This window comes from Dermacentor variabilis, chromosome 4, assembly GCF_050947875.1.
Source record: "Dermacentor variabilis isolate Ectoservices chromosome 4, ASM5094787v1, whole genome shotgun sequence".
Lineage (NCBI taxonomy): Eukaryota > Metazoa > Arthropoda > Arachnida > Ixodida > Ixodidae > Dermacentor > Dermacentor variabilis.
In genome coordinates this window covers 139580484-139605073 of record NC_134571.1, presented here as the reverse complement: position 1 = coordinate 139605073, position 24590 = coordinate 139580484, and the positions used below count along the sequence as shown (strand labels likewise).

The 24590-nt window shown below is 45.7% G+C and overlaps 1 protein-coding gene across 3 annotated transcripts in view; it reads left to right on the top strand.

Moving 5' to 3' along the window:
• Positions 1 to 24590, top strand: part of LOC142579854 (uncharacterized) — a 181408-nt gene that overhangs the window by 90467 nt on the left and 66351 nt on the right. For all 3 annotated transcript variants that reach the window (XM_075690471.1, XM_075690472.1, XM_075690473.1), the window contains exons 17-22: positions 1308 to 1439; positions 6136 to 6292; positions 12835 to 13066; positions 15177 to 15278; positions 17697 to 17899; positions 20722 to 20816. In XM_075690471.1, coding sequence (XP_075546586.1) covers positions 1308 to 1439; positions 6136 to 6292; positions 12835 to 13066; positions 15177 to 15278; positions 17697 to 17899; positions 20722 to 20816 — 921 coding nt within the window. The remainder of the gene's footprint in view (positions 1 to 1307; positions 1440 to 6135; positions 6293 to 12834; positions 13067 to 15176; positions 15279 to 17696; positions 17900 to 20721; positions 20817 to 24590) is intronic.

Genomic DNA, 24590 nt, shown 5'->3' with positions numbered 1-24590 from the left:
GAGGCATTTCAGATATTGCAGGCTTCGGAGAGAAGGGAATTGCAGTCGAGGACAGCAGAAGGCTAGGTGGGGCGATGAAATTAGGAAATTTGTGTGCGCTAGCTGAAATCTGTTGGCGCAGGACAAGGGTAATTGGAGATCGCAGGGAGAGGCCTTCGTCCTGCAGTGGGCATAAAATAGCCTGATGATGGTGGTGGTAATGGTGGTGGTGGACTTTCAGACAAAATGCACATTTTTTGTCGGATTATCATGGTCTTTGTAACGAGAGTCGACTGTAGTATATGCCGAACCTGCACCAGAGTATCCTAAGCATAGAACGAAAAAATAAAAGAACTGGATTCTACTGGAATTTAAGTTTGTTTGGGGCATCATATTTCTGCGACAAGTGTTAGGTGGTTACAGCAATTTCACTTGTTAAGTCTTGTACCTTTATTTGTTCAAATACCGAGAATTTTGTTTAGTTTAAAAGCCTGCTGGCCGTGATGAGATATAAAATGCAGGTGGAGTTATCAGTTCGTTTAAATTATGGGAGTTGGAATTATTGTGAAACAGGAAATTGGAACACATCAGTTTTTTTTTCACCCTCTAAAGTCAAATGTTTGACAAATGTAAGGCAATTAAAAGAAATAGTACAGGAATTAATTCAATAAAAGGACTGCTGTAAAAATTTCGATCACTTCATTGATGTGCTCTAGATTTGTCTTCTACAACAAATATTTTGCTACAAATTCAAAATATTTTGCTACAAATATTCTACTTCAAAAATTGCTCCATAAGCTGTTCCAGCTGTCCTATCCCTGTTAGTGAATGTTGCTCTTGGTTTGTTTGTGGAACAAAGTCTGCTGCTTGCATTCCTAGTATGCCTATTTAGCTTAAGTATATTGATAGGTATTGAATCGAGCCTCCTTGTAAATGGTCAAATTGCATTCTTGTGTTGTCTCATGCCTGAAACATGGTGGTCAACAAATGGCTGAAGTGGTGAGCATGTTTGCAACTAGTGTGTTCTTTTATGATTATATTGTATGCAGAGAGCAACATGATATGATGATGATGAAGATGATGGTGGGGTTGATGATGATGATGTGGATTTTATTGGCGTAAGGGCCAGGGATGGCCAAATAGCACCAAGAAAAATAAACATGTGTTTGAGTTATTTTAGTGGTGAACGTTCCTGCCATATTTTGGGCATGCAACACCGCAGGAAAGCCAAATCAACAGTTTTGCAAACAGTGCAATGTTATACCAGGCTGCCGCTTTTCATATCACAGTGCGAGATTTCATTTTATTGCATATCTCTTGCATTGCAGACATGCCGCTGTTCGACTGTTCTGGTCAGGATGCCACTATGATCGGCCGGCGAATGTCGACACACCTCGAGGAGCTGCGCATCTTGAACAGGCTGCTGGAGCAAGCATTGGGCATGCAGGTCGACAACCGGGGTGAGCGTCGGTTGGAGTGGTTCTTAGTGTGCTTTCTGCATTCGCTCGATTCACAAAAGGTTCCAAGTCATATTATTAATCATGTAAACATATACTAAGATCACTAAGAGAAAGAAAATCAAGCTAGAAACTGTGTCCTAAAAGAGACATCATGCCCGTGTGACTCTGACACATCTGAACATCGCTCTCTCCGAAGTCATTGTTGTTTGAAAAAAAAACCTCTTTCTAGCTGTGCTACAAGAGCCGCCATTTGTGACAGCAAAGTAGTTTGCAACTGGAGCCTAATCAAGAAATAAAGTGTTCCTGCATGTGGTTTGGGTTCAAAAGTACCTGGCATCAGAATAAAAAAGCCCACTCACTTTCATTAACCTTTTGGTCTTGACGGTAAACTTGACAGTACAGACGTACAACCAGTGCGTGCCCATGTTGTGTCAGGGCAGGAATATGAGAATATGAGCAGTGATGAGAAAAACATCAGTGAGTGTAAAACTTTCACTGGGTGAACATGTGCATGGTTTACATGAAAACCTGCAAAACAGACATATAACTGCTGTGCGAGCTGTCTTCGTGTTGCACCAATCACTGTCGGAAGTTGTGGGCACTCAAGTACTACTTGCTAGTGACAGTGGTGGTCCTGCTGCGCCATTTTGCTACAATTTGAGTTGCCTGCTCCTGGCTGTAACCACTGAAGTGCTATTTCCGCCAACTGCGCAAAAGTACGGTATTTTTGCGTTTCCCCGGCAAACAGGGCATTCAGTAGGGTTATGCAACTGCAGTGAACGACCAATTTTGCGGATGCCTGATTTTTCAGACATGCACGATAATTTGGACGCCTTTGCGGCACTGCCATGGCACCCCATAGAGTCAGTGTATATAAAAATGTCTGAAATTTCGGACGCAAAAACCCTTTGCTGTCTGGTTTTTCTGACTTCTTGCCATCACCGCATCTGCGAAATGGCATTGATTGAAGCCACCACCGTTGCCATTTTGTTATCTCGCCGCCTTGAACAGGCACACTCGCACACTGATCCTCTGGCAACTGTATTCACCAGCGGGATAACACTAGGCCTAGCTACATCAATGTTAGCTACCAGTGTTGCTGTTCGGTACTGTGTTTTTCATTAGAACACTTCGCCCGCTGTTAGCAATGGCACCAACTCCGTCTTTGTACCTCGCCAATGGCTTCGAAGCTCGAAAAGCAAGTGTTGCATGAAGCCCGTTTCCGAAAGGCAGCTTCGCCTCAATAGAGCAGTGTTACGCGGTGAAGCATTACAAGAGTTCAAAAGGGCAATTGTCACTGGACGTAGTATGTATTCCTTAATTATACACGCGTGCACTCGCCGTCTCCTGTCACAGTATGGTAACATCTGTACTGGCAGGCCTTCATAGCTATTTCGGGTGTGCCTGTGGTGATTTGAGCCGCTGGGGGCAGTAAAACGTATGCTTTTTTTTTTTTTTTTTTTTTTTCAGACTGCCAGATTTTTCTTAGGTTTTCGCGGCCCCTAGGGTGTACGTAAAACCGGACGTTGACTGTGCACAACTATGCAAATCGATTTGTGAACATTCAAATAATTCATTTCGCGACTCGAACATCTACTACAGTGAAAACTAGATATTACGAAATTCCCGATCTACTGAAGAAATTTTTACTCCCCGACAGGTACCCTAGGGTTCAGTGTTGTCAGCAACTCAACGAAATTAACTTGGCTGAACTCAATTTAACAAAGTGTTTTCTGAAATAAATTAGGAAAAAAAAAAGCGGTGATTTATTTATAATTTTGACACAGGCAGGTTTTTTTTCCAGTGTGCGCTCTAACGTTTGTGCGTTAATAAAGCATCTAGACGCCATAGTCGTAGCCCTAGCTCTATTTTGATGAGGCTGCATGCCGCATCCATGCACTGAACTGCAGACTCATCACCGCCTCAGTAGGGGTGGCGGTGATTGCTTTTGTTATTTCATGGTTTATGCAACAGATGACTGGATTAGTGGCAACTATTACAGTAGCTTTCGTGTGTCGGTGCATTACAATTTTAGATTTCGAAGGACCGAAAGGTTTCTTTCTTGGTTTTACAAACTTCCCGATTTAATGAAATAATCCAAGCGTGGTCATCGCTTCATTAAATCAAGTTTCATCTGTACTCTATTTTTTGCATATTTGGTGAAATACTTAACTGAGGTCAATGCATTGCATGCAGCCTTACCAAGGTGCTCAGTTGGTTTTAAAACAAGAGAAAATATCATTCTAAAGTTTTTATGTGGGGAAACCACAATCAGCCTGTCGTGGTACAAGGGTGCAAGTCAGCTCATTAACTCCACTCGAAACAATTCCTGTACCCAATGCCGACAAAGGGAATGGTGACGAAAGCAGCACCTACATGTGAAGATATAACATATAGGACCCATTAGCCACTGGAAGGCGCGCAGATCGTATCGCATGCATGTGTTCAGGCACACAGACTCGTGCGTTTGCACATACAGCTCAAAAATTTGTCAATTTGTGAACTTCTTTGCACAGTTGCAGGTAGTTGCTGCCTTCGACGGTTGTCAAAAGCACATATGCATGATCTCAGAACCGATGACCGGTTAGCCACTTGTACAAACATATTAGCAGCAAGCTTTCTGTGACTGCTTGTGGAAAGATTGGCGGTCACACTAGCCAGCAGCAAATTTTTGCCATGGCACACTGCCTTGGTCATCAGGCCTAATTGGTAATGCTTCTAAAGGTCAGTGAGGTATCAGCAGCAAAAGGTACGGTTTTATGCCGAATTGACTGGAATCCATTAGCAGAAGCCACATGACACACGGGAAGTCGACAAATCGCCTCGCAACGAAAGCGAAGTGTATAGGATGATGGTACAAACGTTGTTCTTTGGTGCACATCGTATGGAGGCATCTCATCTTGGCTCCATTCATAGATGCACAGTCTCTCGTGGAGCTTCTAGCATTGTTATTGGGCGTAATACAAATGTTTTCTAGCACAGTAAAGCAGATCAAAGCACATCTGTTATTTGTAATGTACATAAGACATTTGCCATCATTTCTTGTCTTGTGCTTGACAGAGCAAATTGTTCTAGCTTATTTGTAATGTTATGTCTGTCTTGTGCAAAGGCACATATCTTTGTCCTTCTTAGCCTACAAAATTTTATTCGTTAACAAAATTAAGTTGTTTACCTAACCAACTAAGAATGTTGCAACGTACCGTGCATGGTATACCGTCCGTGGGAACTGTTGGCTTTGTGTCTTGCTTCACTGTTAAGCAGCACTTACTGATCGCACAGTAATAACAAGCTTCGCCAAATGGCTACACATTACTGCTGTATTAGTACTCCAAATTTTCCAGAAAGAGCAATCTTTCTGCTGCAAAACTGCTCCAATATGCTGGTGTGGCTGCTCTTAAACTTCTGCGGAATGACATTTTTCCTGCTCCAAAAATTGCTCCAAATCCTAAACCGGCTGGACCACCACTGTAGTGAGGAAAATCTGATTGAGAAGAGCTTTCAGACTACGAGCCCAGCAGTATATTATTTTGTCAAATTTTAACTCCACCACGCGGTTATAAGGCAAAGTGCATGTGTTTGACTATTGCAACTATGTTGGCCAAGGTGCACAGGGTGTCTACCAACTGGGAAAATCGGGAATTCTCAATGATTTTGAGTTGTCTGGAAATACTCGGGTAAAACTCAGGGGAACTCGTGCTTCTATCAGGGAAAATTAGCTGTAATTTTATTCAAACGGAACGAAAGTTGCAGTCATGCTGGCTCGAGTAACATAAAGGAAGCGTAATGAATTGTCTGACACCGTGTCGTCGGCTGGAAGAGTTGCCAGTGTGCAGTCAACGACTGATATTTCGGACATGCCTGATAATTTGGATGGCTACGGGGTACGGGATACCACCACGGGTGCTTCAAACGGTCCGGGGAGGGAACGAGCTGCAAAACGAGGATGAGAACAGAGAGGACCTACACCGTGAGGAATGAACGGGAAAATAAGCATGCCGCTGCTTCTTCCAAGGAGCTTGAGCTCAGAAAACAGTGTTGGCTGACACCGAGATGCACGTGTCTCTCAGCCAAACTAAAATAAACTCTTTAAAGCAGTAAAACACAACAATGAGGTGTTCTGCACAGGCTGAGAGTACGCAAGGACAGTTGAGGTTGACTTTCCAGCTGCTGAGAGAGAATCTTGTGACAAAGTTCAGGCCTTATACCAATGAGCTTGCTATCATGTCATAGAAATAGCTCATATTCGAAAATGTTAGACTCAATTTGCATTGTGTTTTACTATTTTTTTAGAAGATATTTTATTCGCTATGCATTTTACTAGCTCCTCTCTTATGTTTATTTTGAATAAAATAGAGACTACTCCTTACTATTCACTCTGTTAAGTCTTTTTTGTTTAGCATGCTTGCTAGAGGGTGACAGCATTGGGCAACATGGTGTCACTCAGGGAATTTTGCAGAGGCACTCGGGGAAAACGTGGAGAACTCAGGGAATGTGGAAATGTCACTTTGGTAGACACCCTGGGTGCAACACCAGGGTTGTTTGTAGACAAAAAGAAAACTGCATTGTGAGTTGATGCAAGCGTCCATTCAATGAATCGGTGCTCCATTGCACGCCGAGAAGCATTTCTTTGAGTGCTTTGCTGTGGTTTTCAAGTGGCCTGACAGGCTTGACCACCACTGGTTGGTGTGACACGCAGATGTGCTGTGCGTGTGGCACGAAGTGACGGGCCTGCTGGTGGGCCACCTGTCAGTGTTGCTCTTTCTGCTGCAATCGGGTGTGCTACCCGACCACCACGTGGGCGACGGCCTTGCCTACCCATACGGCATCCTCAGCACCTGGTGCCAGCAGGCCAGGTAGGCTTTGTTACTGCACCCCGTTGGGCACATCTCCACAAGTTACAAAAATTTTTACAACGAAGCTGTCTATGGCTAGGACTCCAGGATTTCTTTCTGGTATAACGTCAACAGAAAGCTTTCATCATATTTGGCGAATACCCCGAAATGCAATGGCTCATACCCTCGTAAGGTAGAGGCTACAAGCACTCAGCAAAGTGAAGCAAACAGTGCATACATTCTTTGGAATCACATAGACAACATACAGAACAGCATATGTTTCAATAAAGTACAAGCTCAAAACAAGCACCTGAACCACATAAGGCACTCTTCCACCTACATGCAATGCGAAGCGCATAGCAAGCACTCCCTGCATATGCTTCCTGGTGAAGATTACTGTTGCACAAGCTGCCGTAGTGATGGCAGCTTGATGACTGTAGCATACGAAGCAGGAAGTGACGTAACTGCACTTTGGTATGTAAAAGAAAAACCCACTTAGCAACTGGTTTGTGTTATGACAGTGCTACGGGAAGGCCACGTATAGTAAGGACTCCTGAAGAGCAGCGTGCATACGAGGCACGGTGAATTTCTCTCTCTGGTCCGCACTATGTAGGTGTACGAAGTAGCTGCGCAAGCCAAGTCGCAGGGCATCAAAACATCTTAAGCTAATAATTATGAAAAGTGCATGTGAATGTCGCCATGAGAATAATTTCAGCCTACATTGCAATGGGTAATAGTTCAAGTTGTTTCCAGCTTCACTGCCCAACCACCTTTACAGCTTTAATTGGAGACCGTTTTTGTCAGTTTATGTTCCAACTTTGTAGGGATCAAGTGTTAGTTCCACTTGTCAGCCTTCCAAAGCTGAAGATGTGTATCTCTACCCTATTAATGCAAAGCTGTGGAAACTGTGCCGCACATTTTTTGCAAATACAGTCGGTGACCGATAAATCAGACACCAATAATCCGAACAAGCTCGGTAATTCGGACAGCTTCGCAGGACCGCCAGTGGCCCCATAGACTTAATGTGTAAAGACAACTGATATTTTGGACAGCCGTCGGCTCTACATTCGATTATCCGGACCCCGTCTGTGGCTGTAGCATATGCCAACTATGCCGCCATTATCTCGTCTGGCAACCTCTACAAGACATCAAGTATGGCCTCAGAGATTACACACTAAATGGTAACCTCTGAGGCTTTGCCGTGATTGCCGCTCTACGCCTCCGATATTTAACTGCAACTGCCAATCTTTGAAGCTTTGCCTGAATTGTGACGTCACATCAACATTGTGATCATTACATCCTTTTCCGGCACCCCCGTGCATGGCCCTCTATCACCATTCTGTTTGTTTGTACGGGTTGGCAAGACCAATCGAAATAACACAACGCAAAGAACTTGCTGGGATGCTCCAGCTTTCAGGGTCTTTGACAGATGGCAAATCATGCTGAACTTGACAATGAAATGGTGCGGACGGCGCTGGCTTCGTGCAGAGAGGTCATCAAGTCACATGGTGTGCAGTCCTTTCGTCTGTTGTGCAGATTGGCTTTATGGTAACCCAACTGCCATAAAGTTGATTTAGCCCTTCTGTGTCTTAAAAACTAAAAAGGAAAACTGTCTGTGCAATAAATAAAAGATTGTTGCAAAACACAGGTCAGCTACAAACTGAGAACCTAATGTGCCCATAAGTTGTAAACATGAAAACCTGTCAAAGAATGCCACTACATATTTCATTAGTTTCAGAGGAAAAAAAGTAAACACTTTATTCAGCAGAAATTCTATTGACAAAAAAATTTTCCAGACCTTCATGTACTAGAACTGAGGCGTAACCAGTGCTGGCATACTAATTTGGTGTTCCCTTTAATTAGACTGTACTGTATGTTTTGATTTCTGTGTGCCTGAGTTACTGATAGCTTGCAACATCCTCGTTATGCAATGCTAGGAGACTTTCAAGAGCATGCGCAGCACCCCATTTTGGGAATATACTTTTCTGGTATCTGGTTTGATATTGGGATTTTTTTACCTCAATTCGATTCTGTATTTCATTAAAAATCTATTTGTTGTTCTCACACCCCTAGTAAAATCGCATTGCATGAATCGGCTTTTGTAATCGAACTGAAAGCAACGTGGTGTCGTTGACATGCTATGTGTGAATTCTGTCACCATCAATGGTTGCCATCTTATTATAGTACTAGGCTGGCTCTGACAGTAGGCTGTTGTGAATGCAATTTCAGTTTTGTTAGCCTCTAGTTTGTGGGGTCTCTCACCCCCGTACTCTTGGGACAAAGGAACGACATTACAGTAGAGCAAACAATCACAAGGGCATTTATTGCACCTTTCATAGATCAATGCCTGCTAGCCGAGTTGCTATCCACAAAACACGCCGATGGGCGCGCGACAAATCTAGGAAGTCTGACTCATTGCGACCGGATAGCGAGCGAATATGTTCGCCCCATGCTGGATCCCAACGCCTGGTCATTCGCGTGTACGGTCACGCAAACGGTGGCGCGTTCGAAGACGGTCTCGCAGAAGCATGGATCGACGCACGCGCGGCACGGCACGTCCGCACTGCTTGCTGTCCCGAACCCAAGAGAGCGAGCGCCTTGTTTTTCGGCGCCCAAGTAACCCCGCCTGTCGGCAGCGTTAGCAGCGCAACACTCGCGCCATCTCTCGTACTGCGCCTCAACCACTCCGACCGCCGCGGGCGCCAGGCCACGCCGCGAAGCCGGATTACAGGAGACGCGCTATGCGGGAAAAACATGAGGGGACGCGCAAGAGTTGCGCATCCCCACATCCCCCCAACCTTAAATCACTACATATTCCAGCGAAACATGTCACACGGTCTAACATCAATGCGTGCTTCGCGAACAACAGTGGCCGCGCTGAGATAATGTCCACACACTGTCCATAGCATGCGAGCCAACATTGTCCTTGGGTACACTGCTGGCGTCCGCCGGTTACAGCAGCAGCTCTGCAGACTCGACGGCACGATTCCAGGCCAGGACTCCGGAAACGACGACGCAGTAGTCGGTACGAGCAAGCGTCGCTCGCGCCGACGCGCCCTGCTGGCAAAAGCCGCCGTAGCTGTCGGTGACCGCTGGCTCTTTTTTCCGCCGCCGAGGGTTGAGCTGGATACAGGAGGCCGCCGAAGTCGCTGCGCCGAAACTGGCCACAGCATCACCATCGCCCGGGATGGCTCAATTGCAGTCCGGGGCAGCAGCGCAGACGATGTGCAGGTGACGGCAAACCAGGGGTGACTCCGTTCACACTGCGTACACTCAACACACTCGGCAAACACTAACGTAGTGCAAGGGAGAGGAAGTCTGCATGCGCATCGCCCACGTGGTACGATGTTCAACTCGGCTAGCAAAAGATCGGGCAGCTACTCAGATGCTAAGTTCACGTGAACGAAGCTCGCTTCCTTGAGTCAAACGAGTAATTTCAATTCGTGCGAGGCTAAATAGAATGAGAAAAGCAAATTGCAACACCTCAACGCCACGGTCCACCAGGTTGTGTCCCTCCACGTGCGACAGGCAGCTTCGTAAAGCCTTAGGGCTAAAGCGTCGCTACCCTGACAACAACCGGCATCCAAAAACAACACCCAAAATGAGCACAAAACAGGCAGCCACGAGGAGACGTCAGCTCTGTGAGGTGGTCCTACTCCACTCGGTGCACACAGCATCTGAGTGGACGGCGCCCACCGTCCCAGACGGTGTCGGAGCGCCCGGTGCAAGGCCGCAATACTAGTCAGCCCGTAGTGGCACCCGTGGCCCACGGCTACCCGGCTCCCAGAGCCGCGACTTCATCAGAGTCAAAGAGATAGAAGAAGCTATTTACATAAGAAATTCGGACCACCCACGAGGCTTCCGTACTCACTCGCTTCAGGCTTGCCACTGCTCCGCGGGCGCTAAGCCTCGCCCTCCCAGGATGCAGACCACGTGGCTCTCGTACAGACGAATGACATTAAAAAAAAAAAACACTTGCGAAAAGGCTTAGCATGTTGACAAGTTCAAACACACTACAGCCACCGTCGCCTCGCTCAAGAAAGCATGCCGCCAACGTTAGCGATCAAAATCCATGCTAGCCCTACGCTTCGGTTCAAACAAAGGTCTCGAACGAAGCAAAACTGTTAAATCTATCATCCGATGCCCCAAGAGGTCCACGTTGGGCAGCCAGATGTGGGGTCTCTCAGCCCCGTACTCTTGGGACAGAAGAACGACATTACAGTAGAGCAAACAATCACAAGGGCATTTATTGCACCTTTCATAGATCAATGCCAGCTAGCCGAGTTGCTATCCACAAAACATGCCGATGGGCGCGCGACAAATCTAGGAAGTCCGACTCATTGCGACCGGATAGCGAGCGAATATGTTCGCCCCATGCTGGATCCCAACGCCTGGTCATTCGCGTGTACGGTCACGCGAACGGTGGCGCGTTCGAAGGCGGCCACGCAAGACGGTCTCGCAGAAGCATGGATCGACGCACGCGCGGCACGGCACACGTCCGCACTGCTTGCTGTCCCGAACCCAAAAGAGCGCCTTGTCTTTCGGCGCCCAAGTAACCCCGCCTGTCGGCAGCGTTAGCAGCGCAACACTTACGCCATCTCTCGTACTGCGCCTCAACCACTCCGACCGCCGCGGGTGCCAGGCCACGCCACGAAGCTGGATTACAGGAGACGCGCTATGCGGGAAAAGCATATCAGGGGACGCGCGAGAGTCGCGCATCCCCACAAGTTTTGTAACTGATTACGCTGCCCAAATAACTTATGACGCCCTTTTTTTTTTCTTTTTTTTTTTTAAGGAGAAAGATGGGGACCACGCATTAGAATCTTGCTAACACTATAGCAATTCATTGGGAGCTACTCCTTTCACTTTGAAATCTTCCTGAAGCGGGTAAAAAATAGGCGTCCTTGAATGGAGATGGCACATGTTCAACACATGCCCTCAACACCTTCTAGTTAGGAGGTGTTGATTCCTTGTGCTCTAAGCGCCGCCGAGGCTGATGCTGCCTCTATTGGCATTACCACTGCAGGTCACCATTGGTGTCGGGTGCATGAGTGATTACCATTTTCACCATTATCATCAATGTTCACATGTGCCATGTCTGAACAAACCTTTAGTGCAAATAAGTGCACCTTAGCTAGAAAAGTCTGCCCCTTTGTGCAACACTTGTTGCTCTACCATATTGTTTCCCATGGCTGGGATGAACATCCTCTTTCACTTGTGCCATGTTTGTGCAATGTTGACGATCTAAATTACAGTAGACTCCCTTTTAAGACAAACTCGAAAGGACTGAAAAATTGTTCGCCCTGTCAGAAGCTGGGCTTAACAAAAGTGCCCTCCAAACAAGAAAATGGCAGCATGCCCCGGACTCCACGGAGACCATGAAAAGGTCTAAATAATCGTGGGTCTGAAATATCGTATTCGCCAGAAAATATGACTTTAATCCACACATGGCCAAAAAGAAAGTGCTACATATTGTTGGATTGTCACAGTTGGGGATACCTTTAATGTTTCACTAATGGTGGAAGACCCATCAGTGTCTATAATCAATGGCATTCTTTTTGCAATCTTATCGATTTTATCCATCTTATCATAGTGTGGAAATGCTGCTGCCTGTTCTTCAAAAGTGATAGTCCAAGAATAGGGCTCAAGTTCACCAATGCATTGCTATACGCACATATGCTTGCTTTTAGCCTAGACAGTCTGTGGACGTGATTTTATGGTGATGCCTTTTATGCTATTCTTTCTTACACTTTTCACGCTTTGTCAGGGGTCAGAGCGATGCTCCGCCTGCATCATCAATGGCATCAACTGGCTGTTGAACGATGGGGGTAAGATCGAACGGAACTCGCATGACAAATAACGCAAATAGCAAATGCAGCCTTTGTGGCTTAGTGGCTTGGCTTGGCTTGTCCTGTGGTTTGGGCATGACCGGCGAGTACTAGATCCACTATGCATCGCTAGTTTCAGTTTCGAGGAGGCACCTGCAGCATGACCAACGACCATGTCGGCAATGTATCAAAACGAAAATATCTCTATTTCTGGTCAACTGAGAGATTCTTTGTGGCGCGTTAGTTTTTTCATTTTTATTGCTCACTTCTCTCGCTCCCTCTCTTAGCAGAGCAGATTTGCTTTGCACAGCTGTGCCCAAAAACTCTCTCTGTCCCCCCTTTGCCTCTGGTCCCACGGATGGCCAAGACTGCAATCGTTCTTGCACAAAATTGCCAGTATTGGCGGTCACTGCGAAAGTTCATTTTAATGAAATAGTACTTGCGAAGCAGTTCATATTATAAGCATATTATTTGAAATGGGTCGATGGAAAACCAACCAAAGGTTCCCACACTGTTCAGTATATCCAAGAATTCATCTTAATCGAGTTCGTCTTAGTGGGAGTTTACTGTGGTTGAAAAATGTTCAGATTTGTGAATAGCGGTTACTTGATTCAGGATTTGAAATTCCGTAGCGTATTATTCGATTCATCATTTGACAGTTTTAAATACTCGCACACTCCTACTTTTTTGAAGACCGTATTTGAAGGGTGCGAGTTATTATGCGAATTCGTGCAGGAGTGACGCAGGTGGTAGGCTGCTGGTGGATGTGCTGATGGAGGCAGTCCTGGAGAAGGCGGACGATGCCAACGATCCTTCCAGCCCCCTGAGAGGGCCCTACCCTCCGCCTAGCCTCCAGAGAGCCACTGACCTTTACCTGCTGCGCGGTCTCAAACCTTGGATGCCGCACGCTATCACTTACTACCTCCTCCTGGACATCTCCAGTATCATCGTCCTCGAATATCGTGAGGTACGCATCTTGAGTATGCATCTTCAGCATCACTTCTGCTTGTGAGGTCTTTTAAAGCAAGGCTTTCTGCTTTCTGTTGCCCTCCTACTTGGCCTAGATACTTTAAACACTAAACTTCTTATTCTAGCATGAAAAAAAAAATTGTCCTTGAATATCAGTTGACAATCCCTTAAGAGGAGACCTGCAGCAACTTATGAACACTGGCATGGTGCAGGTTCTCATAAGTAAACCTGTACTGTGGCCAGGCATCGCTGTCATTACCAACTGAGCAAAATCTTACGTATACATATGTGGTGCAGCCCTACAGCTATGGATAATGAAGCTGCAAGTGGAGCTGGGAAATCCAACAAAATTCTAGCTGATGAAATGTCAAGACGCGTCTGTAAAATAAAAACAAAAATAATAAAATGTCGTGTGCACAGTCATAACGTGAAAGTAAAGCTCTTCTAGCCATGCAATAGGTGAATGAATGCCGCATTTTGCACTTATCACCTAAATGTTCAGCTAGGTTAACAGTAAAGTCTCCAGGTATTATTATGTGTGTTCCGTTCTGAGGTGAGGCTTTGCGGCAGAGCAGTATGCACTGCCATGAAGCCTCACCTCAGGACGAAGTTTGCATATAACCTTAAGCACACCTTAAGGCAAAGTTCTACGCTATGCGAAGTTTCGTTGTCATCTAGGCTATGTTAGTAATTAGTGAATAGTTTGCTGCACAAGCACCGCAACTCTAATCACCAAAGGCTGCACATGGCGGCAGCGTTTTACAGTACACAATAAGTACCCTAGCGCCGCTTTTGCTTTTTTTTTTTTTTTTTTCAGAGCTTGCTAAGCTCCAAGAGTTGTTAGAATGTTAGAATTAACTGGTGTGTGGCTAAGTAAGTCTGAATAAGCGAGAGTTTGATTCGCCCAAATAATGCATATGCCTGCCAGAACCAGATATTGAGTCCAAATTGTGAGATTTTCTAAATTAACAGAGGTCGAATTACCCAGGTTTTACTTCTAATGAACCACAACACTGAGAAAAAGTCAGTAAGTAAGCTTTCTGTAATGGCCGGCCATATTGCTGGCATTGTCAAGAATGGTTGAACTCTTGTTCTTGTCTGAAATTATTTTTAACAGCACTGAAAATAAACTTTTTATCATCTACCGTGGTGGCATAGCGGCTATGGCGTTGCGCTGCTGAGACCGAGTGCACGGGTGCAAATCTCGGTCGCGGTGGTGACCTTTTGATGGGGGCAAAGTGCAAAAACACCCATGTAATAATGAGATCCTGGTTTTGACGCGCAAAGCCCCAAAACATAGTTTAATATTTTTTTTTTTAACTTTCCATCTGTGCAAGTAAGGTGCCCACCTCCTCTCTCTTGTAAATAAGCTTTTTAACTTCTGGCTCTTGTGTCAACATTTTATGCAAAGACCACAACTATTCACTTCAAGCCAAAAAAAATTATATTTTTGTACAACTACTTTTTGCTTGAAATTTGATTTGAACCTAAAACTGACGGTTCGCCCACCCCTAGTGTTGGAGTTGTGCATCTGTGAATGCTGACTGTCTTTATTAAATATGAGACTTCAGCATTGTTCAATGCAGTTATTTCCGTAGGTTGTACACATTCATTTTTTTTTCTCCTGGATGTTGTAATATTGGGGGTGTGAGTTATATGTCAAAAATTACAGTAGCTTAAATGAACATGAACAAGGGAATAAATAAATAATGTGAGAAATCAGAAGAATGATAGTAGCGCTTGTAAATCACTAAATCAATAGCTCAAAGTCAGTTACAATTGCAATAAACTGTAATCATTGTGTCCACAGATATATCATTGTACAGCTGGCATGACAAAAGTCAGCGCAAGCTACGCGCGCAAGCTTCTTTTTTTTTTCTTCCACTGAAATAAAAGCAAGAACTGTTTAAATTTAACTTAGTGGAACAATATGTAACGGGAATCTATTGGAATGTCATGCTCCTACACTTGCATCAGGGAGCATTTCCCGAAATGCCTCCTGCCCTTTACAACTTTTTGCAATTTCCACTGTATGTAATTCGTTAATGATGTTGCATGAAACGTGATGGCTGAGCCTCACCATCGCTTCACCTCCTGTGGTCTTCCAGGTGAAGACAGAGCTGGATGACTTCCCAGCCATGTTTAACTTAGGGACTGACCTACTGAGCATCGTCCAGGGCATCTGGTACCTTGACCATGGCAGCCACAAGGTAACAGGCAGGAGAACAACATTGAAAGCTGAGAATTATGCTCTGCTTACAAACTGGAAATAAGCCACGCATTACAAAGTACACTTAAGGGGGAGACGGGGGTGTAAGATCTCGAAAATTGCTAAAGAAAACTGTTTTTGGGGAAAACACTTGTTTCAGCATCTGCAGTGTCTAATTTACGCTGTATCAAAACAACTTACTGAAAAATGCACTCTAATTGATCGGTATAAATTATCTTGTGAGCATTGTGCAATGAGAAATGCGGTCAAAATTGCTCAAGAACACTGGAATTCACATAACCATCTCTCATCTTTTCTGCCACCAAGCGTCACCATCTTAATATCGTTCGGAAGCTCAGTTTGGGGGTTTTTCCCTTCCCGCGCTCCTCGCCTATGATAGCCGCATAGGAAAAGCGTAAAGATGAAGAGATCTGAGCCCTCTTCTGACGAAGTTTGAGATGCAAACGGCGGCCCTCCTATTGGCTCAGTATGCCAGCACACCGAGAAACGCCTTTCGACTGGCTGTTGCTATGGCAACAGGTGCACCAACACTGCTGGCATCGTGCTCGCCTGCTAGGCCATTCGCAACCATTATCTGATCACATGACAAAAAAAGGAGGGGCTTGTTGCAAGGGTCAGAGGAGCCAATGATTGGATCGCACCGGACGAAAAAAGTGAGTCAGTGTGTATTGGCGGTTCAGTGACAGCAAAGTAAAGCCCTGTGTTGTTGAGTCATGGACTACACGGCAATGCAGGTGTCACGTGCTTGGTATTTTACTTTGGAGACTGTACACAAAATGTTCACTGTACAGTGAAACCTTGTTATACAAACACTGCATTTACGACCTTTCCAGATTAACGAACTCTTCAGAAATCTCCATCTGACTTCTTATGGTTTTAATGTGAAAATACTGTACTATGAGCTTCAGAATACCGAACTTTTCAGAATAACGATTGCTATTCCATTTTCGTGTCATGTTAACAGTGCCGCAGTAGTGCGAACTAATATTTTGAAATCTGGGGCTTCTTAGATTTCTGCGTATCCTGCATGGCAGCCGAAGCAGTAGGCTAGCAGACAACAAGGCGCAGCGGACACCACGGTGCATGAGTTCGGGAAATTTCAAATGGTGCTCAGTAAAAAAAAAAAAAACACAAAAGCGTTTTTGTTTATTCCAGAGACGGCGACACATCGATTTTTGCAAGCGCATGCTCCGCCTAAAAAAGTGTCGTCTAGCGATGGAGGCGCGTCTCTTCCTTCCTTCGGTCTTCTTTCTACACACACACCTCTTTATTTCGCACTTCTTTCTGCGGCTGTACTAGCTAGGCGTACGGCTTCTGCTCCTGTAAAGCATCTGCTTTGCGCACGTCACTCTTAGTGGACAGTGCTTCGGTGGCGTGTGGCGGCGGAATCTATGGGAAATAGCAAAAGTGCGGGCCGAGAGCCAACAGCAACATTTTCGTGGATAACTCGAATGGTGACAGCTTATGAACTAACAGGTTGACAGGCGGAATGGTAAGTTATTGGGCTTTCACTATAGGAACTTTTCGGAATAAAGAACAAATTTTGGTAGTCCCACGTGATTCATTATATCAAGATTTGACTGTATATGTTGGTCCGTTTTCTTACCTACAGGTTTCTTTCAATCAAAAAATATACCATCATCTCCTGGACCAAGTCTTAACCATTGGGATCATGCTCTTGTGTCTAGCCGGACAAAATTGCCAAAAAGCCCATAGGAAATACCCATTAAATTTGTTTACAACCTGATACTTTCTTAATCATTGTAGCAATCAAGAAACTATTTGTAAATTTGAGATCTCCATGAAAAACAGATCAAGACTGAAGATTCATTCATGTAGAACCAACAATTAAAAAAAGGTTCTACCAAGTGTGGACGCTACAAAAGACAAGGTCAATGTCTGTTGTGGTTGAAGTGAATCAATAAACAAATGTTGATTATACAGCCACAATACAATTCATGCATTTGAGCGTGAAGGGCCCCGCAAGCATTGGCTGTTTCCTTGGTGCGTGGTCTAATGAGACGAGCTTCATTCGTGTCAGCACTCTCACTAGCCCATCGAGCTCGGACAGCCTAGGTACGCTTGCATTTCTTCTCTTAAGCATCGACTGCCGCCTTGCAACATGGCCGTGTGTTACAGTTGGAAATCCCTGCGCTAAGACCAGCCTTGACAATAAAGGCAGGTAAAGTGTAGCAAAAAAATAATAATAATACTATCAGAAGCTACAAGCACGAAGATCATACGAATCCACGTACAGCACTAACCATCATTCCCATGGTTAACTGAACAATCGCAGCACCAGTGTTCTCTTGGGCAACTTAAACTTTATGGTGCATCTCTCTCTCTCTCTCTCTGGCCTGGCTCATGCGACGGCATACTTGCATTACACGACATGCAGGATGGGACGGAGAAGCTCCTGCATGCACACTCAGTGGCCACCTTGAGCATGCGACCGTTGCTGGCTGCCCTATGGGCTCCCGTGGTGCGCCACCTGCTACGGTGTGGGCAAGCCCCGCTGGCCCTGCGATTCCTTGACCAGTTGAAGGCAGTCTCCACGTCCGAGCAGATGGCCCTGCAGTTGGACACCCTGCTGGCCAACAGGTGTGTGTGCTGAACTTGACGCCTCATCTGACAGTAACACCGTGTATCTCTCTCTACCCTCATTGTAAAGAAGCATGTTTATCTGAAATTAGTATACAGTGGAATTTCACTGCTGCTGCACCGGAAGACTGAGGCAATAAATTAGAACTACTGTGGGTGCCGAAAGGGCATTGTTTGGGGTGTAGTCGAGCTACCCTGTGCTCACCACCGAGGAGCGACTGCACTGCACCGGTGTCGTGACTCCAAGAAGCCTTCTTGTTCTCGTCGCACCCAGTACAGCCAAATCCTCTTATAATGATAGCAGATATTACTGATGCATTAATGACCTCATTTCCTTGCATTTATGATTTTCTGACCCGGTGTATTCTTGAAACTGCATCCACATATTACGAGCATATTCAGAGCTGCCCTGCTGTTACAGTGAGCACTTCAAACTAGGGTTGGGCGGATATTGAATATCACCGAATCGAGTGGTGAACGTTCGAATAATTTGATTCGTGAATCTAATATCTACAATTCGATATTGCAAATATTCGATATTGTTGTGTATCTTGAAAAAGAACTGGTGGGGTTTTTGAGAGCAGCTGGCTCCTGAAAAACACGTCGGTGGAACCTGGTTATCGAGCGGTGTGGGGTAGCGAGGGGCACTTCTTTCTTGCCTTTACATGCCTCTTCTCTTGCACTGTGCCCATTACTGCAGGTGGCATTTTCCCCTTCCCCGGTAAGAGCACTGGCTCGATGCTCAAGAAATGGTGTGAGAAAAGAGGGGGAAAAATGCATGCTCAAGGCAGGTGCTAGCACCTAAACCACAGTGACAGCTGTAGGAAAGGAAAGTCAAAAGTACAGCAGTGGGGAAATGTGATGTGCACGGTCAGTGGGTGAGGCAAGGTAATTCTGCAGAGATGCCCTTTATGCTGTTCTTTATCACTCTTTTCATGCTTCTACAGTGGTCAAGGCGACACTCCGCCCATCTCTTTAACAGGTTCAGCCGGCCGTGAGCAATGAATAAGAGTGACTGGAACTCGCACCACAAATAACGCAAATTGCAAATCCAGCCTTTAGAGTTTAGTGACTTGGCTTAACTTGTGGCTTGGGTGCAACGAGCAAATACTGCTGGATCGATTTGGCTTCACTAGTTTCGGAAAGTCCATTGGAAATGCGGATTGGTAGCAGTCATCTTTTGATGCCTGGTGTTGCTCTAGTGAAAAATTTTGTCAATGAGATCTGCTGTGAATCCTCTCTGTCTGGGATTTAGGTGGAAGGGACATCATGGTGCAATACCATGTGCAGTACCGTGTACAATACCGTAGGTGGTGGCATGTGCTGTTGGAAGATTCGATAATGCCATCCTCATGCGCTGTTAATTAAGCCAGGTAGTCTTCAATGTCCCAAGGTGGTTCAACAAGTTGGGGTGGAGGCAAGTAGGTGGAAAAGCCCTGCAGCCTAAGGCGTTAGTATTGTCACTGGTGGTACAAATTATCTGCTTCACCACAGTGGAAGCACAGAGGATGGTGGTCGACTGTGTGCCAAGCATCTGACTTCCGAAGGGACGTCTATTGATCATTGGTGTAATCTATCGGTTGCTCCAACTGAAGCACAACCGGAGAGGTAGCTTGAAGAAGCACTGGAGGCGTGCATCATTCGTTGGTGTACTGTACCATTTTGGCCGATTGAAGTACAACAGAAGTAGCAGCATGAACAAACAGCCGAGGAAATAAAGCAGGGTGTGTCAAGGCTTCTGCATAGGTCGCACGGTGGTGTTCGGTTGGTGCAGCCATGGTGTTGGCAAAAAGTAAGCTGGCCCGGAGTGCTTGGGGCACTTCATCATTTAGAACTCTTGCAATAGAGCTCACCGTAGGTTGTGGCATGCCGTAAGCCTTCTATATGTCAGCGCGCACAATGGTACGCATGAGTTCCCAAAAATACTTGTTGTTTCCTAGTGGCTGTGAAAATGTTAATAGTGGATGTCACATTCACTTAGTCTTGGATAAAAGTTCAGCGACAGTCTTTGGAGGGCTCCATACAAGACCAGGGAAGAGCTGCTCCTTCACTCCTTGCATCAGGGGATGAAACTTCTTGTCCTTAGTCATTCCTGGGTCTGCTCATCTGAGAAGGTGCATCATATCTACAACGAACGTGGTAACTTTTGATGGGAAGCTGGGCGCAGGAATGGGTCACTCGTTCTGCTCGTTGCCAGCAATCAGCACTGGTGTAGGGGTCCAGCTGCAGTTTCTTCTCGTTTTCGGCGTCATTGTGTTGCCTAGTTTGAGTGAGCACATCCGGAAGCATCAGTTTTGGGTTTCAACAAAAATGTTCCAACAAGTGAGTGCCGAGCAGGCCAACAAGCACGCTGCGCACGGCACGTTTGAGCGCACACACAGCCCGTGCACGAGGTAATCTGCGACAAGTGGAAAGTTTGTGGAGCCTAGATAGCTGGTGGCTTCATGTGCAATGTCTTCTTGCACACCTAGTGTTGGTGGTCATGTAATCTCTTGTTTCTGTGACGGTGAAGCGAAAGGCAGAATGAAGCATTCACTTCCTGCTGGTGCAGTTCATCACGCAAGCATTGTCACAGCAAGTGTTATTGGGTGATATCTGTTCATGTTTGCCTGGATGTGCATGACACCATGTTTGCAATTCAATTGTAAGCGAATGTTTACTGCATTTTGTACCAATTTATACGTCCTATAAAACTATCACACTTACTTCACATAGTTGTTTAACACTTTGCTATCGTTATCAATGCTTAGCCTTTGTGGCGAAACTGCGACTTTTTTGGTTTCATTCCTGCACCCTGAGCAGCCATTTTGGCCTGTTTGCAGGCGGGTTGTTGACGCCCTCGAGCTGGTGCGCAGGCACAGCCATCTGTCCAGCCTGGATCAGCTGCTTGGCTGCATTGTTGCAGTGGCCAGAAAGGGTAAGTGCAGGGAAACGTAAACTGCTCAAATTTGGAACAGTGCATGCCTGAAAAAAAGGTTTCTTTTTGCTGCTATTGTACCTCACTCAAACAAAAAAAATGAAAGTAAAAATATTATATTTGTTTCAGCCATCTGGTAGAAACATAGCTAATACACTTTTTCAGAGTTGCATGCTTTATAACCTTTCAAATTTACGCAGTGTTTTGTCATGATGCTACGACGTGCAGTAGTCGCATGCTCTCCACCTGTTTCACTGGCAGTACAGACCCACTTTCTTTATGGCCGCCTGTGAGCTCTGTTCTGTGCTGTTAGCCCACCTAGGCTGCAATTCAGCAAACCGCTCGCTTTCCAAAGGTTGCTCTTGTGTCATTAACTAGGCCGTCTGCAAAATTTGTGAGGACAGGAGGGAAAGCACAGCCAATAGACGAGCGCAGACAAAGCTTGCACTGAAAAACAAATGGCAACTTGCAGATAACATAACAGTGTCCACTTTCGCCAGCACACGCCTCAATGCCAGCCTGCTTGTTGCTTTTACGGTATAACAAACAACCATATCTGCTGAAAGCGGTGCTCAGCTGGGCTCAGTCCATGTGGCAAGCTTGCCTGGAATACAGCGATGGCATGAAAAAGCTGTCTTGGCGCTGGCCTTGCCATCAGTTGTAAGTGAAAGCACTGCTTCTGTCCTAGCACTGTTGTATCACCTCGGCCACGTCTTGTATAGCATCGCTGACCAACGACTGCAACATTGTTAATGCCGTGCTGTGCTGAAGCTTGAGCTTGTTCTCGGAAAGACAAGCAACACTCGCATCATAACGAACACAGTGAGCACTGTCATCGGTCACCGAATCAATTCAAGGCCACTTTACACTGGCCGCTTAAACATAGATGCATCATTGAATCTTCTAAATGCTCTCGCGGCAATAAGGTAATTCTATAACGTGCCACATTCATCTACTAGCGTGCCTACAAACGATACACAGTGGACCCATCTTTCAGGAAAAGGCTGTGGTACTGGTGCGTTGTATGTAAGAAAATGCTACTTGTATACTTCTATTCAATTCTTGGCAAACTGTACTCATTGACGCTACCCTTGACAGTGACACGGCGGGTGGTCAAAAGGTTGTTTTCGCCCAACTCTGCACCTCCCACACTCGTGTTTTGTTAGTTTCTGTATTGCATGATACTGCGCTTATTTTCCTGGCTTTCGAAGCTCATAATAGAGAGGCAACCACATGCATGCAATATTCAAGTGACGTAATAGTCGAACCCTGTCGTACTGTAGCACCTTGCTGTCTGACAAATACAGTAAAAGCTCGTTAATTCGAATTCCGTGGGGTGCTACAAAAATTCAAATTATACAAAATTCAAAGTAATGAAAATCCGAAAAAAATTGCTCGGTTAAGGTGCGTATATAGTCCGATGTCTAGCCCGACGTATAGTCTGACATTACGTCACATTGACGAGAATAGCATGCGCTGACGCAGCCAACGTAACTGGACGCAGTCAACGCAGTCCGACGTGCTCGACGTCGAGATGGCTCTTGCTCCATCAACGCGTTCGTGCCAACTGTGCCGATCCACAATGCATGGAGCGGACAAAAAGTGCCCACGCCGCTTCGCCAACGGTTGCAGACAGCTGTTCAAAGTGGCACACATGTTGAGGAGGGTTGGGGATCATTCTGTGCATGCTCCACAGAGAGCAGCCTACGGCTAGTCTAGAGGGGACGGCATTTCGGCTGGCACAGCACAAGAGGCGTAACGTGACTTGCCACAAGCGATGCGGACCAAAAACGTTGGGACTATAAACGCACCTTTGCGTTGCCGACACTCACCGCAGAAACCAGAGCTGCGCTCTCGAATGCGCTCGCGAACCGCACCATAACCTGCCGTGATGTTTGTCTCCATTGTACTTTGGTAGGTGCACCGGCTGCATGCTGCGGAGTTCCGCTATACGTATAGGTGGTGTCCAAACACCTACCCAGCAATGCTTTCCTCCAAGTGATAGCCATGAATCTCAAAGGCTATGCTTTTTCGTATCACGAGCACTGAGAAACGTCACGACCGTTATGTTTTAGACGTTACTTGGTGCTGCTTATCGGCAGAACAGCTCGTAGAGAAAGAGCATAGCCTCCCAGATGTAACATGAAGGAGAAAAACAAAAATAAAAAAGGCTCAGCGCTGCGTTTAAGTTATTTTGGAAGTCTTGAGAGAGGGAGAGAACCAACCTGCAACAGAGGCATTGGCCATGCCTGGGGGAATCAAAGGGCCACAGATGGAAAGAACAAAGCAGCGCGGCCTGCGCAGCAACGCCAGAGCCCCCACGGGCTCCCGCTCACCGAGACTCTCCCCATCCACGATGGCACGAAGTTCGAATTATCAGTAACGGTGCAAAGTTCAGTGTGAATTAGTGGGATACATTACATATTGCTGTCAATACATGGTTTAACAGACTGCGGCGGCTACCTCAAATTAAGTTGTGAATTAACAAGTGTTTACTGTACATACATGGGCATGGCATCAAGAAAAATAAAGTAGTGTAGTGACAAACTTTCACAGTTGTCTGAATCAGCACGACAGTACGACTGTAACAAAAATCACAAACGTATTTTGAGGCCGTCGTCTTAACCGGAGCATGTTAGATCTAGTTTAAATGTGCTGTCATGCCAGTAAAAATTTGCTCTATCACCAGCGGTAAATGAGTGGCACCATCTGACAGCTAGGAATTACAACACTTTTCGTAACTGCATGACCTCGGAGAGTGTGGCACACACACAATCTCGGATGCTTTGTACTCAGTGTGAGGCGAGACAATGCGAAGGCTGATGTTATCATTCATTTCTTGCTGTCCCGGAGGACAGCAAGTAGCAAGAACGAATTTGGATCGAAGCAGTTGCACTGGTTGCTGTTGTGCAATCACGTGGCAACGGGCTGACTGCCTCATGAACTTCAGAATGACAAGCTAAAGTTCTTCAAGCAACAGAAAATTCCGTGGGATGCTGTCTGCTGTGGTCTCACTCGGTTTCCAGCTCTGCTTTTTGTGTTTCAGGCAAGAAAAACAACTTAGCGCTGTCTGTAGGGCGCCGTTTTACCCATTGACGGCGGTAATGACATGCAATATCACAACTCCTTGCTCTTGGGTGGGCAGTTTGAATTGTGCTAGAGTTTTAAACGTGTACAAAACAGATGTCTTTGCACGAAACAGATGCTGTGCAATTTCTGAAATAGTATTTTAGCAATCAACATTGACATATTTGCCTTTAGTGTCCCTTTAAATATCTGTTACATCGAGAATTTCATTATATGTAAGTTAATTATACAGTTCACGCTCAATACAACGGACTGTGATAATCTAGCGAAAAATGTTCATTAAATCCAGAGTCTGTTCTATTCAAAATTACGGCTGTGATAGGTTGTAAAATGGCGTAACTTTGCATATACCGTACCTCCATCTAACTCGTAAGGGATCACAATAATGATAAAAACATTGTAATTAAAATAAATATAGATAAATGAGGTTACTTTCCCTGCACTAGAGCATGTATACACCCACATCAGCCTACAAAAACGTGGGGAGCCGGCCAATCAGGGCTGCCGTGCCAGCCACCAAGCCTGATCGCACCACTGCCACTGATGACACAGATATTGGCTACAGTGTGTTTGTCACACTGTCATGGTTGAGTAAACTGAAGTCTTAATTTTATGCTTTGCAACGAGCAACAACCACTGTCAAACCTGTAGCACGAAGAAGATCTGTGGTACGAGGCAAATTCAACT